Genomic DNA, 20,000 nt, shown 5'->3' with positions numbered 1-20,000 from the left:
CTTGCATAGATGGATAACTCTGCTGGCCTGCTACGGATGAAGGGGGGAAGCCAGGCTGTGCAGGCCGAGGGGGAACTGTCATCTGAGGAGCCATAGGTCTCGGGGAATTCCCATGCGGTCCAGTGGCCCCAGGAGTGGAGGAGGGTGTAGGGTGTCTTGGGCCGGATGGCGATGTCACAGGTGCCCCTGAGGGAGGGCCACCTTGCAGGCCAGCTGGTGGTCCTCCCGCTGGACCGGGAGGTGGGCCAGGGGGACCATTCTGCAAACCCCCTTGAGGAAGACCATTAGCCATAGGTCCTGGTGCAGCACCTGCTGCTGGGGCATTTTGTTTCATCATGGGCTGAAATTGAAGTGGAATACAATCATTTCCTTTCTTTAACTAAATAAGTTTTATACAATCTATCTATAAATATATATACATATACAATAATAAATATACATATATATACATACATATACATAAACATACATATACATATACATACATATACATAAACATATATATATACATATAAATATACATATATATACATATACATACACATAGATATACATATATACATAGATATACATATATACATACATATACATATACATACACATAGATATACATATACATACACATAGATATACATATATACATAGATATACATATATACATAGATATACATATATACATACATATACATATACATACACATAGATATACATATATACATATACATACATATATATACATACATATATACATATATATACATATATACATATACATACATATAAACATAAACATACATATATACATAATCATACATACATATACATACATACATATACAAATATAAATACATACATATACATACACATATATACATAATACATATATACATAACATATACATAAACATACATATATACATATACATACATAAACATACATATATACATATACATACATATATATACATACATATATACATATATATACATATATACATATACATACATATAAACATAAACATACATATATACATAATCATACATATATACATAAACATACATATATACATAAACATACATATATACATAAACATACATATATACATTTACATACATATATACATATATACATATACATACATATATACATATACATACATATATACATATACATACATATATACATATACATACATATATACATATACATACATATATACATATACATACATATATACATATACATACATATATACATATACATACATATATACATATACATATATACATACATATACATATATACATACATATATACATATACATACATATATACATATACATACATATATACATATACATACATATATACATATATACATACATATATACATATATACATACATATATACATATACATATATACATACATATACATATATACATACATATATACATATACATACATAGATATACATACATACATTTATACATATACATACATATATACATATACATACATGGATATATTTGCATATATACATACATATACATACATGGATACATATACATATATACATATACATACATATATACATATACATACATATATACATATACATACATATATACATATACATACATATATACATATACATACATATATACATATACATACATATATACATATACATACATATAAACATATACATACATATAAACATATACATATACATACATATATACATATACATACATATATACATATACATACATATATACATATACATACATATATACATATATACATATACATATATACATATATATATATACATACATATACATACATATATACATATATACATATACATACATATATACATATACATACATATACATACATATATACATATATACATATACATACATATATACATATACATACATATATACATATACATACATATATACACATACATACATGATTGGGGCAAATAGGAATTTAGGTGTTAAGGGAACCATCCCAGAGTACACCAAGATAGGTCAAAAAGATCTTATTTTCTCTTTTAGAAAGAAAACCACAGATTTGAATCAAGTCCTAAAGAACCAGTGAGCTTCACTCACCCCTGATGGTATGCCCTGAGGAGGGCCGGCAGGAGGGCCTGCAGGAGGGCCGGCAGGAGGGCCTAGACTCATTCCTGCCATCTGTTGGTTCATCCCAGAGAAAGAGGGAGGGCCACCGGGAGGGCCACCAGGAGGGCCACCTGGAGGGCCTTGAGGAGGGCCACCTGGATAGGGGCCAGGGGGTCTCATTGAAGGTCTATAAGAACCTGAAACAGAAATAATACATCAGTCTACAATTCAATAAATCATCAGTAATAAATAGCCTGCAATCCCATGTCCCACATACATGAAACGAAAAGTATCAGATGAAATGTACAAAACCACCACTTCATTCCCTAATTCTCCAGAGAGAGAGATTTGGACTCCCAGATTCAAATCAAAGTCATTTCACACTGCTTTTTCTTTTATATTTACTGGATGATGACTGACAAGCGTTGTGATATCAACAACCCAATGCAGACCAATGACCTAACTGGCGGTCAGGACATTCGGTCTATGACACTGCCTGCACCTGCTAAAAATTAGAGGGATGGGGAAAATTGCTTTGCCATTCATAAGAACCACTTTAAACAGTGTGTAATATATAAGACAACTAAGTCGTTACAAAAAGGTTTCAGACTATTGTTCCCAGGAATACTCATGATAATATTCCACTATGAAATAATAAAAAAAAATAAAAATTAATCCCGAAATATTTGGTGCACAGCATCTCTAATGCATTGAAAGAAAATTATAAATTTCTACACAGGACTATTTTCTGCAAAAGCTCTAAAAAAATAGTAGGGTAAAAGTCATAGCCTACCTGGAGGGCCTGGGGGGGGCATCCCGCCCATTGGCTGTGACGGCAGCATGGCTCCGTACGAAACCTGTAATCACATGGGGTCATGTTAGTTTGCGAACACAAGACAGTAACTACTGACTTGTGTAAAGACACTCACTTACAATTTACTGAAGGGACACAATTTTGTTTTTTTAGCCAAAAATTGAAAACTAAGGCAACCATAAATAGAATTATACCTGAATGAATATGGAAAAAATTCATGTACATTTAAAGAAAAGATCATGCACAGCAAAGAATTATTTATTTCCGCCAATTCATTGCCAATACTATATATATGCTTCAGAAATCAGATCAATAATTCATTGCCAGTGATAAATGTGTGCATTTTGGACCACATAAAATTCCCAGTGCATCTCCAGAGTCTGTCGAGGAGTCAAAGTTTGTCAACTAAACATGTTACTAATAATTAATGTATTTTCACTGTCATAGCATAAATAAATCAAAGAAATAACCATTACTGAAACTCTCACAAATTTCAGATGAAGTTATATATTTCTAAAGTATACAAATCATTTACATATTTTGATGTATAATGAAATAATCTGCCTATGAAGGCTATACCAATGATTGTTCATATCCAAACCACATTATTTTGGCATAATTCATCAAGAGTATGTACACATGTCACATGTACCAGTAGATGATATAGAGCAACTTGTATCTGATGCCAATTCTGCATCCAAGGGAGATGACAAGCAAAATAACAACGATTATGTAAGTGACAAAGGTAAAGATCGTGAATAAACAGACAAATTTGGTGAAAAAAAGGGGGAAGGCAGAGAAGAAGGGTGCCTACTTCCACACATTCACATGTTCGACTGTCTACTCATACTTCATCACATTACAGCAACTGTGAAGTAGCAGAATTATTTCGTGATTTTTTCCAGGTAAGTGGACAGAATAAAAATTTCATCTTGGAAATTTTTTTTGAGATTGCTGGGACCACACATTATTAAATGTTAGAGCAATGGTTGGGTCTATGTATATGCATATATATAAAATAAAATTAAACAAAACATTGCATGATACCCTGTGGCTGTAGCAGTCTCTAATGACTTGATGCAGGCACAAGTACAGGACTGAATGGGAGAAGCCACCTTAAACCATTCATGCCGGGGGCATTCCAGCCTTGCCAGTTGCAATGCTGGGGCTCTCGAACGCATAGGCCTAAATCAATTAAATGATCGACACCGTTCAGAGAGGGTTAACTGACAAAAGTCCCAGTATGGCAGAAGCAAGTACAGGGTCGGGGGAGAGAGACTGTGCCCTTGAGGCTGGAATAACCCATTCATGACGGGACACTTTTCCCCTACTCCTGCTTACGACGGGAAGATAACAAGCGCATGACGCTTCATGCTGGGGCATTTTTTCACTGCGTGGGACCACAATGAACCTCTCAAGAACATTTTTCACCTACCCTATTATGGTGCTCATGAATGCGTCTACAATGTAAAGGCATGTAAATATATTGCCATGTTCAGGAGAGTTATTTTAGTCAAAAAACAAGTTATAGTTTTATTTTACAGAACTTGGCCTATGTTCTTCACTTCTATGTGAAAATACCAATGGAAAGTGGAAGCAACCTCTTAGTGGGGTATCAAAAATCATGTTTTATACTTTTTTCTTTTTTTTTACTAAAACAAAAAGAACAATATAAATAATCATACATGTGCATATGTACATGTGTCTCGTGACGTGACATGACATGATATCAGGAGTAATCGACAAATTAAAAGTAGTATTGCACTAGTATTTTTTTTTACTTTATTTCATTTCTTGGCCAACCACATAAGCTTTTACATTGGTTTTTCGACTTAGACTTTTTATTCAACCAATCAAGAAGCAGAAATCATGTCACCAATATCACTTAGTTTTCTGTAACATCACTTTTTTACGTTATAGCTCACTTTACGACACTCAAACACAAACTAAAGTAACAGAGTCTAAGAAATCATGAAAAATGATTATATCTAAGCATGGGATAAAGACGCCAGACAGTAACATATATATTAGTTTACCCTCAATGTGATTCATTCACCTAACTGGGAAGACAGTGCATCAGATTTTGCAGCTGACACTATCATGGCAATGCAGATTTATGATGCAATTTACCAATAGGCTCATTAGAGGCAGCAAACACCAATTGTTTTGTGCCTTTTAAAACTTGCCATTTCTTTTTTAATGAATTGATCATCAGAAAATAAGACTCTTATCTATTCCCCTTTTCTTTACTCAAATCATATTTATCAAATTAAATTTATCAAATTAAACTTTTCTTGATGTCCATTTTCTAATAAGATGGCTGAATATTTCATTAATAAAAAGCCAAATGTATGGATGGTAAAAATAATTTCATGAAGCAATAAACTAAAAGGGATTGTCATAACGGGGGATAAAGAACATTTAGTCTAAAAGCAGCGAGAATTTGTCCAGAGTAGCGACAGGAATGACATGGACACAGCTCTCAGTATAACATATCAAAATTAAAGTGCCTTTTCTCCTTATTTTCTGCACAATTTCCATGTATCATTTTGAGGACAAAGAAGTAAAAACCCAATAAACAAAGAAAAAGATTACTATATCAAAATAAACCTGACAATTGAGAAATACGTCATGAAAATGAGCGTATAATTATGACACTCATCACATTATGCAATGCTTTTTTTTTTCAACTAAATGTGCAAATTGCACAATAATCCTGTAAGTCCTAATTAGACATCTGACATTTCATTCTGATGTATTACTGCCCATGCCATTTCCCACCAATGAATTATTGATACAGACAAATAATTACAAATAATTAAATAACTGGAAATAACTACGAAGCATATATCAATACATCACACTCTCTGAATCACATCTCCAACAAATCTCATATGTTATTATTAAGACTTACATTGCATCTATGGGCTGCCATAATACCTCTTACAAACACTTTACTTTTCACGATATGTATATTGTGAGAGTAATACCTTTTGCCCTTTGATTTTGCCTTTTGCATTCCTGAAAAGGCCAGACAAGGCATTTGGGCAATGTGTAGAAACTAGACAGATTTTGATTCACAAACTTTGTGGCTTAACACTTGCTTTCTGAACAATATACTTAATACATGAATGCTGTTTTATATATGCTTCATGTCTACTACCAAAGTTTCTCTCCATCTTTGTATGGCCCCATTACGAATATTATGAAAGCCTATTTGCTTATGCCAGAACCACATTTACTGTCACAACAATCAGACTGGAGGCAAATCCGACAGCACAATCAAACATCTAAAGGGGTGCCCAGCGACTCCAATGATGGCCACGGCAAAGACCAACAAACCTTCACCACACATTCTGGCACAGTAAACGCTTGCAGAATTCCCTGGCAATGCATCATCGCAATCAGAAACGATGCAAGCTCTATCTTCACAGAACATAGATGACGGTGGTTTGTTGGCTTTTGCTAACGCAAGATGAGCAGAGGCCACACAAATTACTTAATGCTGTTCTATCATAGATAACTACCATAAATTTACAAACAGTGAGGGTTAAGACGAGATTAATTTCCTTAATTTCTCCAAGACAACAAATGAATAGGTTCCGTTGCATGGCTTCACAACCAAAGAGGTCCATGCCAACAGGAAGTGGAATCAGCCACAGGCACAGAGACTCAGGGCCCGAAACATGACCAGACATTCATCCCTTCTGCCCTCTGACCCCAGACGTGCCACGGTATTCGCAGCCACCCTAGGATTCCTGCGTACCCCAGGCACTGTTTATTCCTGCGAACTTGCTGTGGGAATTATTATCAGGGTCACCTAGGCCTCCAGGTGTCCTCGAAATGGACACGAGCGGCGAAAGAGGTCTGTCTGGCGCCACTGAGCCTCATCCCACCTTCTCCGGGAGGCCTCACCCAGCACGCCCTTACCCTTCCGAGGCTCACCCGTGCCCTATCGAGGGTCGCCCATGCCCCATCGAAACTCCGTCTGCCGTACGCCCACTGACAGCTACCCACCGCCCACCAGCTGTGCCAGACAGCTGGTTTGACAATCACCCCAGCCGAGGCCCAACGGCTGGCCTCTCGCCCTGCTCCTCCTCACGCCCACACGGTGCTGAGGGCGCCTTCAGACTCTCCTGCGGCCGCGGCAGAAGGCCCTCGAAATTCATAGTTCCAAAGGCCGTCTTGAGAAGAGAGGAGAGGAGAGGAGGCCGACGCCGCCGCCGACTCACTCGCTCGACACGACGGCTCAGTCCTCGACGCCCTCGCCCTCGCCCTGCTGGCCCTGCACACTTTGCACGCCCTCGGCTGCAACTCACCAGGACTCGACTCGGCGGTGGACGCAGCGCTGGCAGGCGATGACAGCAGTCAGGTGGCAGACATGACCGAGTGCCACGTCGGGAGAGCGCATGCGCGGCCACGTCACTCAAGAGAAGAGCGCCGCGCGTGTGGCGGACGTGGCTATTTCGCCTTTCTCTGCTCCCGGGCCGCCCTCACGCCCTCTCATGCCTCCTCCCTCGGGCACAGGAGTCGGTACGCCCACCTGAGCCGTCTGTAGACGCAAGGGCGGCGGCATGGGCGTGGAGCAACACGATTAAATGTGGCAAATATTCGCACTTGGCAACCGCGAGGGTCGGTGGTCAGTGCGGATTTCATAGCGTTTTACTTTCGTTTTTTAGTTCGGATTTACGGGTTAAAAAGCGTACTTTTGATGTTGAATTTAAACTGGGGGAATAGAAAGCCTCTGCACGAAGTATTCACGCTAGAAGCGAGAGAACGTGAAGGTTCAGAGATTACACTAAAACACCGATAAAGCGTAGAATTTAGTCGGAAAATACAAGCAATATGATATATACAGTATATTTGTGTATATGTATCATACAGCCTCTCATATCTGTACACATTTCATTTGTCTAATCTGCTATCTCTTCATGGACATTTGGCTACGATTACACCATTCTTGTATAACTATGCGTCCCCCAATCTCTCCCTCTCTCTCACTCTCTCTCTCTCTCTCTCTCTCTCTCTCTCTCTCTCTCTCTCTATATATATATATATATATATATATATATATATATATATATATATATATATATATTCATATATATATACATATATATATATATGTATATATATATATATATCTATATGTATGTATGTATGTATGTATGTATATATACACATACATATTGATATACATTTACATATATAAACATACATATACATCTATATAAAAAGAGAAAAAGTTGTTGTTTTTTTAACAAATTTACAGACAAGTGGTTACATCTGAAAAGGAGGAGGTAGAGAGAGAGAGAGAGAGAGAGAGAGAAAGAGAGAGAGAGAGAGAGACAGAGAGAGAGAGAGAAAGAGAGAGAGAGAAAGAGAGAGAGAGAGAGAGAGAAAGAGAGAGAGAGAAAGAGAGAGAGAGAGAGAAAGAGAAAGACAGAGAGAGAGAGAGAGAGAGAGAGAGAGAGAGAGAGAGAGAGAGAAGCCTCACCATGCAAATCGTTTCGCTCGCCTCATCCGCTCCAGATTAGATGATCAGTCGTGTACTAGTACTCGTCACTTGCACCTTAGTCAGTTGCGAGTAACGTCCCAGCTGGATCCAGGTTCTGGTGCCTTTCAGACAGTCTGAGAGTCTTTGCCTTGCCGCCGCCACTGCTCTTCTCTGCCACGTACATCGACGTCGCCCTCGAGCCTAATTCCTGTTGCCACCTTCGGGGGGCGAGTCGCCGTCGCTCAGCCATCCCTGTCCTGCCCATTCAGCTCGCACAGAGAAGCAGGTCCTCCTCACGCCCTCCCAGGTCCTTCACTTGGCAGACTTCGTCCCTTCGAGACACCACTGATACTGCAACTGCCTCGCTTCTTCCCTGATGAGCCAATTTTCACGCCAAAGACAGAATTTGTAAATATGGCATCTGACTTTCTATCCTGTCAGGACGTGACATTTCCTCACAGCAAGTTCCTTTTGGAGTCTCAACAGTTTTGGTGATGCTGTATCCTTTAATTGTCAAAAGCCATTCCTTGACCACTCTCCAAGGGCTCAACGTCAGAAAGAGGCCCTTCCTCCTCCTCCCTCTCTTCACAACTTAAAGCAACTTGATTGACCACACATCTATCCTGTGCACCCAAGGTCACGAGTGATCTAATGAATAAATCAGTAAAACGTAGCATGGAAGGTAGAGTGGTCCACAAGCAGAGAGGTTTCTGCTTTCTGGTTTATTCACTGCCACTGGTAAAGCAAAACGTAAAAACACTTGACTAAGACAGAGCCCCCGTATCTTGCCACAACACGCTAATATTACTGTTCTCACTCGACCTCTCACCTTTTTCTTTTGTCGAAATATAGCTAAGTGGGGAAGGCCTTCAGATGGGAGAGGGCAAGGGCAAGGGCTAGTTTAGAAAGGGAAGTTAGTTCGAGATAAGAGACGGTGGCCGAAACCCCGTGCGTGTTTGATTCTGATTTTGCTCTCCAAGCATTCGATGACACGGTATGGCTGCGGAGGCAAGTTCCTTCCTTCTCTTGCAGCCTTATTGCAATGTCCCCAAGGTGCAGATCCTCCTCTGACCCCCTTAACTCCTTGTTTTTGACCTACACAAGCAGCCCAGGTGTCGTGAGGGACTTAGGGTGGATTTTGGCCTAGTCTCCATGAAACAAGCAGACAATTGTATCGTAGAAACATTTGCAGGGTTGACCTGCGGTGACCCTCTGTTCCTACACATGATAGTTACAGATTAGTAAGGAAAAAGATTATCGTTGCACAAAGGCATATGTTTGACTAACTCAGACAGCTGGATGAACTTTGGAATGCCAGGTATGCCTTCAGTGAGATGCAGATTGCAGGTGTCTTCTCGAGATAAAGTCTAAAACGACAACTGAGTTTGTGTCTCGTGGTAGCCAACAAATCAAAGCATCCCACTCCGCCTTTCTCTGCAGTTCTGTGTCATCTGTCACAGCGAAAGGGCGTGTTTTGGATATGTAATGACAGAGTCTGCAATGACTTTCCGGGTTAAAGCGAACCAGTGCGCGGTCGCGTTCATACTTTATCTATGATTATCAAAAGTGATTTACAATGGAAGTGGAGACAAAAGATTAATGAATTCATACCAGATAAATATGCACTTATATGAGGAATATGTGCAGTTTCTGTATTAACCACATCCTTTGCAAAAAGTGGAGTTTGTGTGAGTGATGTTTTAGCAAATGACTTGACTTCAGGACACCTGTTTAAACAATGCCTTTTCTGACCAGTTTTTTTTTTCTGTTCTGACCAAGATGCACATCTTGTTACGTGATACGGATACGGGGAATGGACGAAACAAAAGAAGAAAGCAAAGAGACAATTAAGTAACGGGTTTTCGGAAGCTATATCGCTCTTTAACAGTCGAGCAGTAGGAGGAGAGTTACTTGGAAAAAACTACATATATGGAAAAGGGCAATGTAAAAAAAACGTGTTTGTGTTTGATGCCCCAAGCGATATTAAAATCAATTTAATTACTAACTACTGGGATAACATTTTACATGCATAACCTGTTAAAATTGATGTTATGGTGACACAGCGACTCATCATAATATACGAAGGTAAGAATAAATTGCAGAAGGCAGTCTCCAACCGCTCAAAATGGGGCACGCTCAGATTAGGGTATTCCATGACTCAGCCATAAAATAATGAAGCAGTCTTATAGGGGCCCACAAGAATAAGTACAGTGTATTTTTCTTATTACAACATTTATAGAATAAGGCCTATACGACTCGCCATTTTACTTTTCAAATTAGCATTGAAAAATAGTTATGTCTATCCTCTACCCCCGTAGTCTACTAGGGGTAACTACTATAAAATGTATTAGATTTTTTTGGTGTGCGTGCACACACACACACACACACACACACACACACACACACACACACACACACACACACACACACACACACACACACACACACACACACATACAAACACACATGTATACACACACACACACACACACACACACACACACACACACACACACACACACATACAAACACACATGTATACACACACACACACACACACACACACACACACACACACACACTCACACACATGCACACACACACATACAAATACACACATGTATGTATATATGAGTGTGAGTGTGTGTGTGTGTATACATGTGTGTTTGTATGTGTGTGTGCCTGTGTGTATGTGTGTGTATGTATGTATGTATGTATGTATATACATATATATGTAAATGTACATATTCATATATGTATATATATATATATATATATATATATATATATATATATATATATATATATATATATATATATATATATACATATAAACACATCCCAAATTTGCCGTAAAGTTCTGTGATTACTTCATTTTCACGTAACACATAAATTCCGTAACAAGGACCTCCTTTGGATGTACACCAATTCACTTAAGCTTAACGATATAAACTAATAAAAAAATAAATGTCTACAGAGCTTATTCATAACCTCAGATAACATAGAATTAAAGGAATAAGCAGGGGGGTAATACGAAGAGTTCGCTTAACCTTGATTCGTTGAGGTCATATCTGTCTGGAATATTCGACCCTTCTAACTTACCCTAAGCTGACCTGTGTCATATTTTATGCACGTGGAAATAGTGAGGAATAGACGGAAGGCACTTAAATTCTGATACGTGTATGTACGCCATTTCTCTGCCCCCACACTGAGCAAATTCCCGCCGATATAGGACCCTTTAATGCCTTTTTTATCACCAATTACAATAATCACGTATAGATTTACCGCTTCCTTAGATTATTTATAATATTATCTATCCATTTTGCATTATATTTATGAAACATTCAGTCATCTAAATGGAAAATAAAGATGATGGAAAGTGTTGCCTTTAATACATAAAATCTGAGTATAGAAAACGGGTGAATAGGCGGGACTCTATTATTTTACATAGCGCAATAAAACGAAATGGGGCGAGCTGAGCAACATATCAAATCCCATAAATATTTGTATCTTTGGAATCATAAAATTACAATACACCTGGTTAGGATGACCAAGCAATTCCTTTTCAAAGTCAAAAGTTATGAAATATCCTAAAGCGCACGCCCTCGCAAGCAGCCACGGTGCAGTTGCCCACGTAAGGAAAAGGATAAGCCAGATTTGCGTGACAGATGCTTCGCTGGGCATCGTATGCGCTGTTGATCCCGCCTGTGTCAGCGAGTGGGTCGGTTACACTTGCGACCTTATTCCTGCTTATTCTTATTTTCTTGATTTGTCCAAAATTTACGATGAGATTTCCCACGTCCTTTCCTAAAACAATTTATAAAACAAGCCCGGAATTCTGAATGTGAGGCCCTAAATCTTCGGAATATCGCATGGCTGTTTCATTTATTGTCCAGCCAAACAACGCGTGCCAAATGAAGCTAATTTACATGATTAGATTTATTTTCGACACCTGTCTTGCGAGGTAAGGCATCCTTCGCCTTATCTACACAACATATACAATAGTGACGTTTCTTACCGACGAATTCTTCAAAATCAGCTGCCATATCAGTGATAAGATTGCCAATCGCATGATTTTATTGCAACACCCTATCAAATTTCTTAGTAACACAGAGCAATTATATCAAGTTTATTAAAGTTCTTCATTGATTTAGTGTACCAAGTATACATACATATATGTATACATACATACATTCATACTTACATACATACATACATACATATATATATATATATATATATATATATATATATATATATATATATATATATGTGTGTGTGTGTGTGTGTGTGTGTGTGTGTGTGTGTGTGTGTGTGTGTGTGTGTGTGTGTGTTTTGAAAAAGTAAGACAGGAAATTCGCACAGAATGTGGTTATTCAGCATTAAGATGAATGCCTTTCAGCAGAAATTCTTTTTCGGGTTAACGCTTTGCTTGAAGTAATGAAGATAAAGCATGTCTGGAGATGCTTCATGGCGGCGACATTGTCAAAGGCATCACCAACCTTTATCATTCATAGACGTTGTATAATCTGTTTTTATAACACTGGTTTACGTCCATTGGTGCCATACGGTAGGCATCGTCTGGTGATAATTGCACGTGTGGCCATGAATTCTTGATTGGCGATCGCTGTGCGCCCTTATTCGCGTGCAGTGCAGCTCAATGTTTTTATTATAGTGTCAAATATTCATTTTTCGGCAAAAATATACTTTTGCTGAGCAATAACATGCATTATGGATTAATAATATTGATATGTATGCAAGTAGGACACACGAATGCCTGTCCGTGCAGAAACATGAGTATGTGGTGTGTTCAGACCTCTAGATAAGATAAGTGTCCGGAACTCTTGTTGTCTGCTCAGTGTCCCGGATGAGGTCGGCCGGCATGGACAGGTAAGCCTCGCTCGATGCCCCAAACGCTGTTCATGGGATATGTGGTCATATGTGGTGGTGCTATATTGTCACTCCTACGTGCTGATGAAAACCCGTGTGTGCTTCATGGAGGTCGGGAAGTTTCGTCGGGCATGGCAGCGGACTCGCCCCAGTGGTAGCCCGACTGGAGGAGCTCGGCCTTCCTGGCGTGTCTCGGCGAGCACTGCGTCGCTGCACCAGCCTCCGTCAGGTGGGTCCTCTTGCAGACACCAGCCTCCGCCAGGTGGGTCCTCTCGCAGACACCAGCCTCCGCCAGGTGGGTCCTCTCGCAGACACCAGCCTCCGTCAGGTGGGTCCTCTCGCAGACACCAGCCTCCGTCAGGTGGGTCCTCTCGCAGACACCAGCCTCCGTCAGGTGGGTCCTCTCGCAGACACCAGCCTCCGTCAGGTGGGTCCTCTCGCAGACACCAGCCTCCGCCAGGTGGGTCCTCTCGCAGACACCAGCCTCCGCCAGGTGGGTCCTCTCGCAGCCTCCGCCAGGTGGGTCCTCTCGCAGACACCAGCCTCCGCCAGGTGGGTCCTCTCGCAGACACCAGCCTCCGCCAGGTGGGTCCTCTCGCAGACACCAGCCTCCGTCAGGTGGGTCCTCTCGCAGACACCAGCCTCCGCCAGGTGGGTCCTCTCGCAGACACCAGCCTCCGCCAGGTGGGTCCTCTCGCAGACACCAGCCTCCGCCAGGTGGGTCCTCTCGCAGACACCAGCCTCCGCCAGGTGGGTCCTCTCGCAGACACCAGCCTCCGCCAGGTGGGTCCTCTCGCAGACACCAGCCTCCGTCAGGTGGGTCCTCTCGCAGACACCAGCCTCCGTCAGGTGGGTCCTCTCGCAGACACCAGCCTCCGTCAGGTGGGTCCTCTCGCAGACACCAGCCTCCGTCAGGTGGGTCCTCTCGCAGACACCAGCCTCCGTCAGGTGGGTCCTCTCACAGACACCAGCCTCCGCCAGGTGGGTCCTCTCGCAGACACCAGCCTCCGTCAGGTGGGTCCTCTCGCAGACACCAGCCTCCGTCAGGTGGGTCCTCTCACAGACACCAGCCTCCGCCAGGTGGGTCCTCTCGCAGACACCAGCCTCCGTCAGGTGGGTCCTCTCACAGACACCAGCCTCCGCCAGGTGGGTCCTCTCGCAGACACCAGCCTCCGCCAGGTGGGTCCTCTCGCAGACACCAGCCTCCGCCAGGTGGGTCCTCTCACAGACACCAGCCTCCGCCAGGTGGGTCCTCTCGCAGACACCAGCCTCCGCCAGGTGGGTCCTCTCGCAGACACCAGCCTCCGCCAGGTGGGTCCTCTCACAGACACGAAGGGCAGGTTGTCTCCTTCCCTCGGGTGAGCCCTGCAGCCCCGTCACCACCCTCCGCCAGGTGAGTCCACCCCCGGGGTGGCCAGGGGGCTGCAGACGATGGACTTCCATCTTAAAAGGTAATAAATAAAAAAACAACTTTATCCTCAACAGAATTGGCACGTGGTATATGTATGTGGGGGGGGGTTAGAAAATAGAAAGACTTAAAGAATCACCTAAGTAAGTGCTCTGTGCTGACTGGATGTCAAGTGCAGTGTCTTTAAGATTGAGACAGTTTGATGAGTAAGTTAAAAAAAAACAGATGATATGGAACCTGCCAGTTCCAATTACTTATTAATGTTTGATGTTTAAACTTGGTGGTTTGCTGCAGACTGGAAAAATTATGCAAGAAATTTACTTATCCGAGTCTAATGACTTCAAAGATCCTGTTCTTTTAATTGCTCTCATATATTGTTGTGCATTTTATGGAATTTCATCTTAATTATTTGTTGCTGATCATGAATGAAACAAGTGAAAATTACAATCTATTTATTTTTATCTCGTTCGTTGTTTAGTGTGTATACAATGATATTTATACAGAAGCAATGTGCATAACTAAAAAAAATTGAAGGCACCACAATATTTCTTACTTTATCTAATCACCGGCAATCTAATCACTATGACCTCCTATGTTGCAAACCATCTTTTCAGACAAAATTATTATTCTAACAGTCAATGAATACAAGAAATCACACGTTTTCTTCGGAACTAAACTTCTTTCAAAGAAATGGGTTCTTTTTTTTTTCTTTTTTTTTTTTTTTGCCATGTGATTTAATGTCACTGTCGATGGGCCTCAAGGTCTAACTCCGGCAGTGGTTTAGGTTCTCCTCCAGGTAAGTCCTCCTCGGGAGAAAGAGAACGTGTGATACGCCTCCGCCTTGTTTTGAATTGTATGGTTTTTCTTCCCATAAACTGTGTTATAAAAACTAAAAACAAATAGTCAAAATGCTAAGTGATTTCAGCAATAGAGAGTAGACCATGAAATGTACAATGTACATTTCATGGTCTAAACAACATGTACATTGTACATGTTGTTTACTCATATAGCCATGATTACCGGACAAACGTTATATGGTGAAGGTTCATGACGGGTTGATGGTGAGTTGCCAATCCAAAGTTATGGGTCATCCTCAAGGGGCGCAGCTTGGCTGACAGCTGATTGGTTGTGGGCGTGGTCATGGCCTCCACATACTGCTGACTCTTGATCTAAATCTATGACTTTCATTCAGGTCGCTACTATAGACCTATGCTGATCAATTTAACTACGATCATATGTACGATCATTTGTGTGTATATGCGTGTATTAATATTTATATATGTATATGTATATCTGTCTAAAGGAATTGGGGTTAGATATTTTCCGAATTTCTCTGCTCCCTGCTCTATTTGAGGTTATTACTTGAAAAAAAGTATTTTTGATATATATATACATATATATATATATATATATATATATATATATATATATATATATATATATATATATATATATATATATATATATATATATGCATGCACACACACACACACACACACACACACACACACACACACACACACACACACACACACACACACACACACACACACACACACACACACACACATATATATATATATATATATATACATATATATATATATATACACACACACACACAGGTGCGGGCGGTGGGCGTGAAGGCGCGCGTGCGTCCCTGGGACCTGCCAGAGGATATCCGGGAGGCTGTGGGCGGCCCCCAGATGCCGGCCCTTTGCTCGGCCTGCTCCTGTGGTAGGTCGAGTCGTCGATGTTTCTGCATACTGTGCCATCCTGTAAGGACGAGCAAGAGAGGTTTGCAAGGTCCTCTTGTTCATTGCAGGAAGCTTCGCGCGACTGTGGGGCGAAGCGGCAAGGGAGACGGACCCGACGAGGAGAGGTGAGGCACGGCGCGTGGCCAGGCACGGCTCGAGCGGATCGAAGCATATATATATATATAATATATATATATATATATATATATATATATATATATATATATATATATATATATATATATATATATATATATATATATATATAATATATATATATATAAATTACACAAAACACACACACACATATGTATGCATATATATATATATATATATATATATATATATATATATATATATATATATATATATATACATATACATATATATATATATTATATATATATATATATATATATATATATATATATATATATATATATGTGTGTGTGTGTGTGTGTGTGTGTGTTGTGTGTGTGTTTATATATATATATATATATATATATATATATAATATATATATATATATATATATAAATTACACAAAACACACACACACATATGTAAGTATACATGAATATATATATATATATATATATATATATATATATATATATATATATATATATATATATATATAATATATATATATATAATATATATATATATATATATATATATATATATATATATATGTGTGTGTGTGTGTGTGTGTGTGTGTTTATATATATATATATAATATATATATATATATATATATATATAATATATATATATATTGAGAGAGAGAGAGAGAGAGAGAGAGAGAGAGAGAGAGAGAGAGAGATTCATATATATATATATATTATATATATATATATATATATATATATATATATATATATAATATACATATATATATATATATATATACATATATATATGTATATATATATATATATATATATATATATATATATATATATATATATATATGCATACATATGTGTGTGTGTGTTTTGTGTAATTTATTTACCTATTTAGCCGAGACTAACGGCGTCGCCTTCAGCCCACAGGTTCCTGGAGCGGCAAATATGTCCGGTGATCCTCGAGCGCCTGGCGGCCTCCCTGGGCGTGCCGCAGTACGTGGCCAGGGAGACACACACGCCCACGCCCGTCCTCTGCCGCAGGGTACGTCTCTCGACCCCAGGGCCTCCTCCGCCTAGGTTATCTTTCCTCTTTGCTCCCCCCCTCTGCTGGCTCCTCTGCACATCTCTCTTTCTCTCTCTCTCTCTCTCTCTCTCTCTCTCTCTCTCTCTCTCTCTCTATCTATCTATCTATCTATCTATCTATCTATTAATTTATCTATCTATCTATCTACCCCCCTCTCTCTCTTTTTTAACCTTTATTTGTTATCAGTATTACATTTCTGGTATATGATAGATCATTTGGTCGGTTGCCCTCATAATTTATTGGCTAAAATTTACATGTTAAAATAAATGACCTAAAAGCCAAACCAGTATAAAATATTAACACACATCAACTTAAATATGGATATAAACTAAAACTAGAAACTATGGCTATAAAGTACATTGCAACTTATAAAATAATCGGTAAAATTCTATTTACAAGAGTTTTAAAACTTTGAACACTATGTACAATGTGTCTAGGCATATAGCTTAAAACAGCATTCCACATCCTAGTGTATTTGGGGATGTACTGTCTGTGGTAGTGCCATGTCCTGCATCGTGACTGCTCTAGTGCGTCCGGCACTCTCTCCACGGTCCTGGTGGTACGAGTAATCCGACGGACTGGCTGTCGCAGCGCCTGCAAGTGTGGCACTTGTTCTTCTTGTATTCTGAACATGACAGTGAGACCTGCCACATCCCTCCGGTGTTGTAGATTCTGAAGGTTGTTTAGATTCCCAGGATCTTCACCGTTGATTATCTTGATGGCTCTGGATTGTATCCTGTCAAGGAGGTCGAGGTGCTTCTTAGCAGCTCCTCCCCATGTCAGAGGAGCATACTCCATCACAGACCGGATCTGCGATTTGTATAGAACCTCTCTTCCTCTTACATCAAGAAGCCATGAAAGACGTCTCAGGGACGCAAGTTTCCTTGGTGCTTTCCTCACGATGTTTTCAATGTGTGTTTTGAAGGTGAGTTTTTTTATCGTAGGTAACATTTCTACTTCATCTTCAGGTCGTAGTAATTTACCATCGAAGTAGAGTTTGAAGGTGGGGTGGGTTCTGGTAATTACCATGAGGTGGGTCTTGTTTGGTGCAAACTTGACCTGCCACCTGTGACCCCAGGTTAGGATGTTCTTCAGTTTAGTATTTATATGTGTTGCTGTCATTTCCTCATCTTCGGCATTGTAGGTAACCGACAGTGTGATGTCGTCAGCAAACGCTTGTGTCTCAGGCACTAGAAGCAGCAAGTCATTTATAAATCAATTCCACATGAGGGGTCCCAGAACACCGCCCTGCGGTACGCCTGCCTTGATAGCATGCTGTGTTGATTTCTTACCATTCAAGACGACACTCAGGTACCTATTGGTTAAGATAGTCAGTGAAAAGGTTGAGAAGTGGTCCACCCACACCAATTCCACACAATTTCTCAATCAAGGCATCATGCCACACTCGATCGAAGGCCCCCTCGATATCCAGAGCTATCACAGCAGTGCATTGGTTATGTCAAGGGCAGTGCTCCAGGCAGAAGACGTGAGCAGATGGAGATCAGCAGCTGAGTGGTTTCTCCTGAATCCAAACTGTCGGTAGCACATCAGTGAGTGTTTGTTGAGATGTCCTGTTAGGCGTGAACCAATTATTTTCCCAAGAAAATAATTGACAGCAGAGAGTAGTGCTACAGGACGATAATTTTTGGTTTCTGTTTTATTTCCTTTCTTGTGAATGGGCACGATGTTGCTGACCTTCCATTTCGATGGCCATTTTTGCTGTTGTATGCAATTATTAAACAACAGAGCAAGTGGTTTGGACAACTGTCTAGCGCATCTTTTAAGTAAGCGTGGACTTATTTCGTCTGGACCCACTGCTTTTGTCTCATTGAGGTCCTTCAGAATTTTTCGACTTCTGTCTTTGTTGTCTTTATGTTGGTCAGTTACTGACAGCATCGAGGATGGTCTGGCAGGTTCTGCCACGGACATTTTCTGGGCAAAGTGTTGTGCCAATACCTCTACTTTTTGCTGAGTAGTGAGTGCCATTTTCTGTGGTCAAGGGTGGGATAGTTCCTTTCCTGATTTCTCCTTGTTTTTGTTTGAGAAGAGTCCACCATTGTTTACCACCAATGTGGCCAGACTTTAGCTTATTTTCGGTGTCTTATTCCCATTGTTGCATGGCCCATTTCTTGATGGATGCCATTTGAGCCGCAGCCTGTCTATGGATATATTTGTTAGACAGTAGGGTTACGTTTGAAATTGAGCCATGCCTTGTACTTAGCATCAGATGCCATGCGGCACCTGGGCTCAAACCATGGCTGATCAGAGGGACAGGAAATATGGCCAA

General features: G+C 40.1%; 2 protein-coding genes across 7 annotated transcripts in view; one reads left to right on the top strand and one right to left on the bottom strand.

The window, feature by feature from the left end:
* Nucleotides 1–7,422, bottom strand: part of Sec24CD (COPII coat complex component secretory 24CD) — a 17,744-nt gene extending 10,322 nt beyond the window's left edge. The window contains exons 1-4 of one of the 5 annotated variants that reach the window (XM_043033981.2): nucleotides 7,269–7,422; nucleotides 2,929–2,992; nucleotides 2,127–2,332; nucleotides 1–340 (exon numbers count right to left, since the gene is read on the bottom strand). The exon at nucleotides 1–340 is cut by the window's left edge and continues 1,288 nt beyond it. In XM_043033981.2, coding sequence (XP_042889915.2) covers nucleotides 1–340; nucleotides 2,127–2,332; nucleotides 2,929–2,977 — 595 coding nt within the window. In that variant the 5' untranslated portion in view covers nucleotides 2,978–2,992; nucleotides 7,269–7,422. The other 4 variants (XM_043033983.2, XM_086543622.1, XM_086543621.1 and 1 more) reach the window with 4 other exon arrangements.
* A 5,581-nt stretch (nucleotides 7,423–13,003) lies between these two features.
* Nucleotides 13,004–20,000, top strand: part of LOC122264899 (uncharacterized) — a 13,037-nt gene continuing 6,040 nt past the window's right edge. The window contains exons 1-5 of one of the 2 annotated variants that reach the window (XM_043033985.2): nucleotides 13,004–13,336; nucleotides 13,448–13,565; nucleotides 16,370–16,481; nucleotides 16,570–16,626; nucleotides 17,550–17,671. In XM_043033985.2, coding sequence (XP_042889919.1) covers nucleotides 13,314–13,336; nucleotides 13,448–13,565; nucleotides 16,370–16,481; nucleotides 16,570–16,626; nucleotides 17,550–17,671 — 432 coding nt within the window. In that variant the 5' untranslated portion in view covers nucleotides 13,004–13,313. The remainder of the gene's footprint in view (nucleotides 13,337–13,447; nucleotides 13,566–16,369; nucleotides 16,482–16,569; nucleotides 16,627–17,549; nucleotides 17,672–20,000) is intronic. The other variant, XM_043033986.2, reaches the window with a different exon arrangement.

This window comes from Penaeus japonicus, unplaced genomic scaffold (assembly GCF_977035675.1).
Source record: "Penaeus japonicus unplaced genomic scaffold, GWHDUDI00000001_assembly GWHDUDI00000013, whole genome shotgun sequence".
In the NCBI taxonomy this organism is placed as follows: Eukaryota; Metazoa; Arthropoda; class Malacostraca; order Decapoda; family Penaeidae; genus Penaeus; species Penaeus japonicus.
The sequence above is the reverse complement of the archived record's forward strand: the minus strand, read 5'-3'. Positions and strand labels throughout refer to the sequence as shown.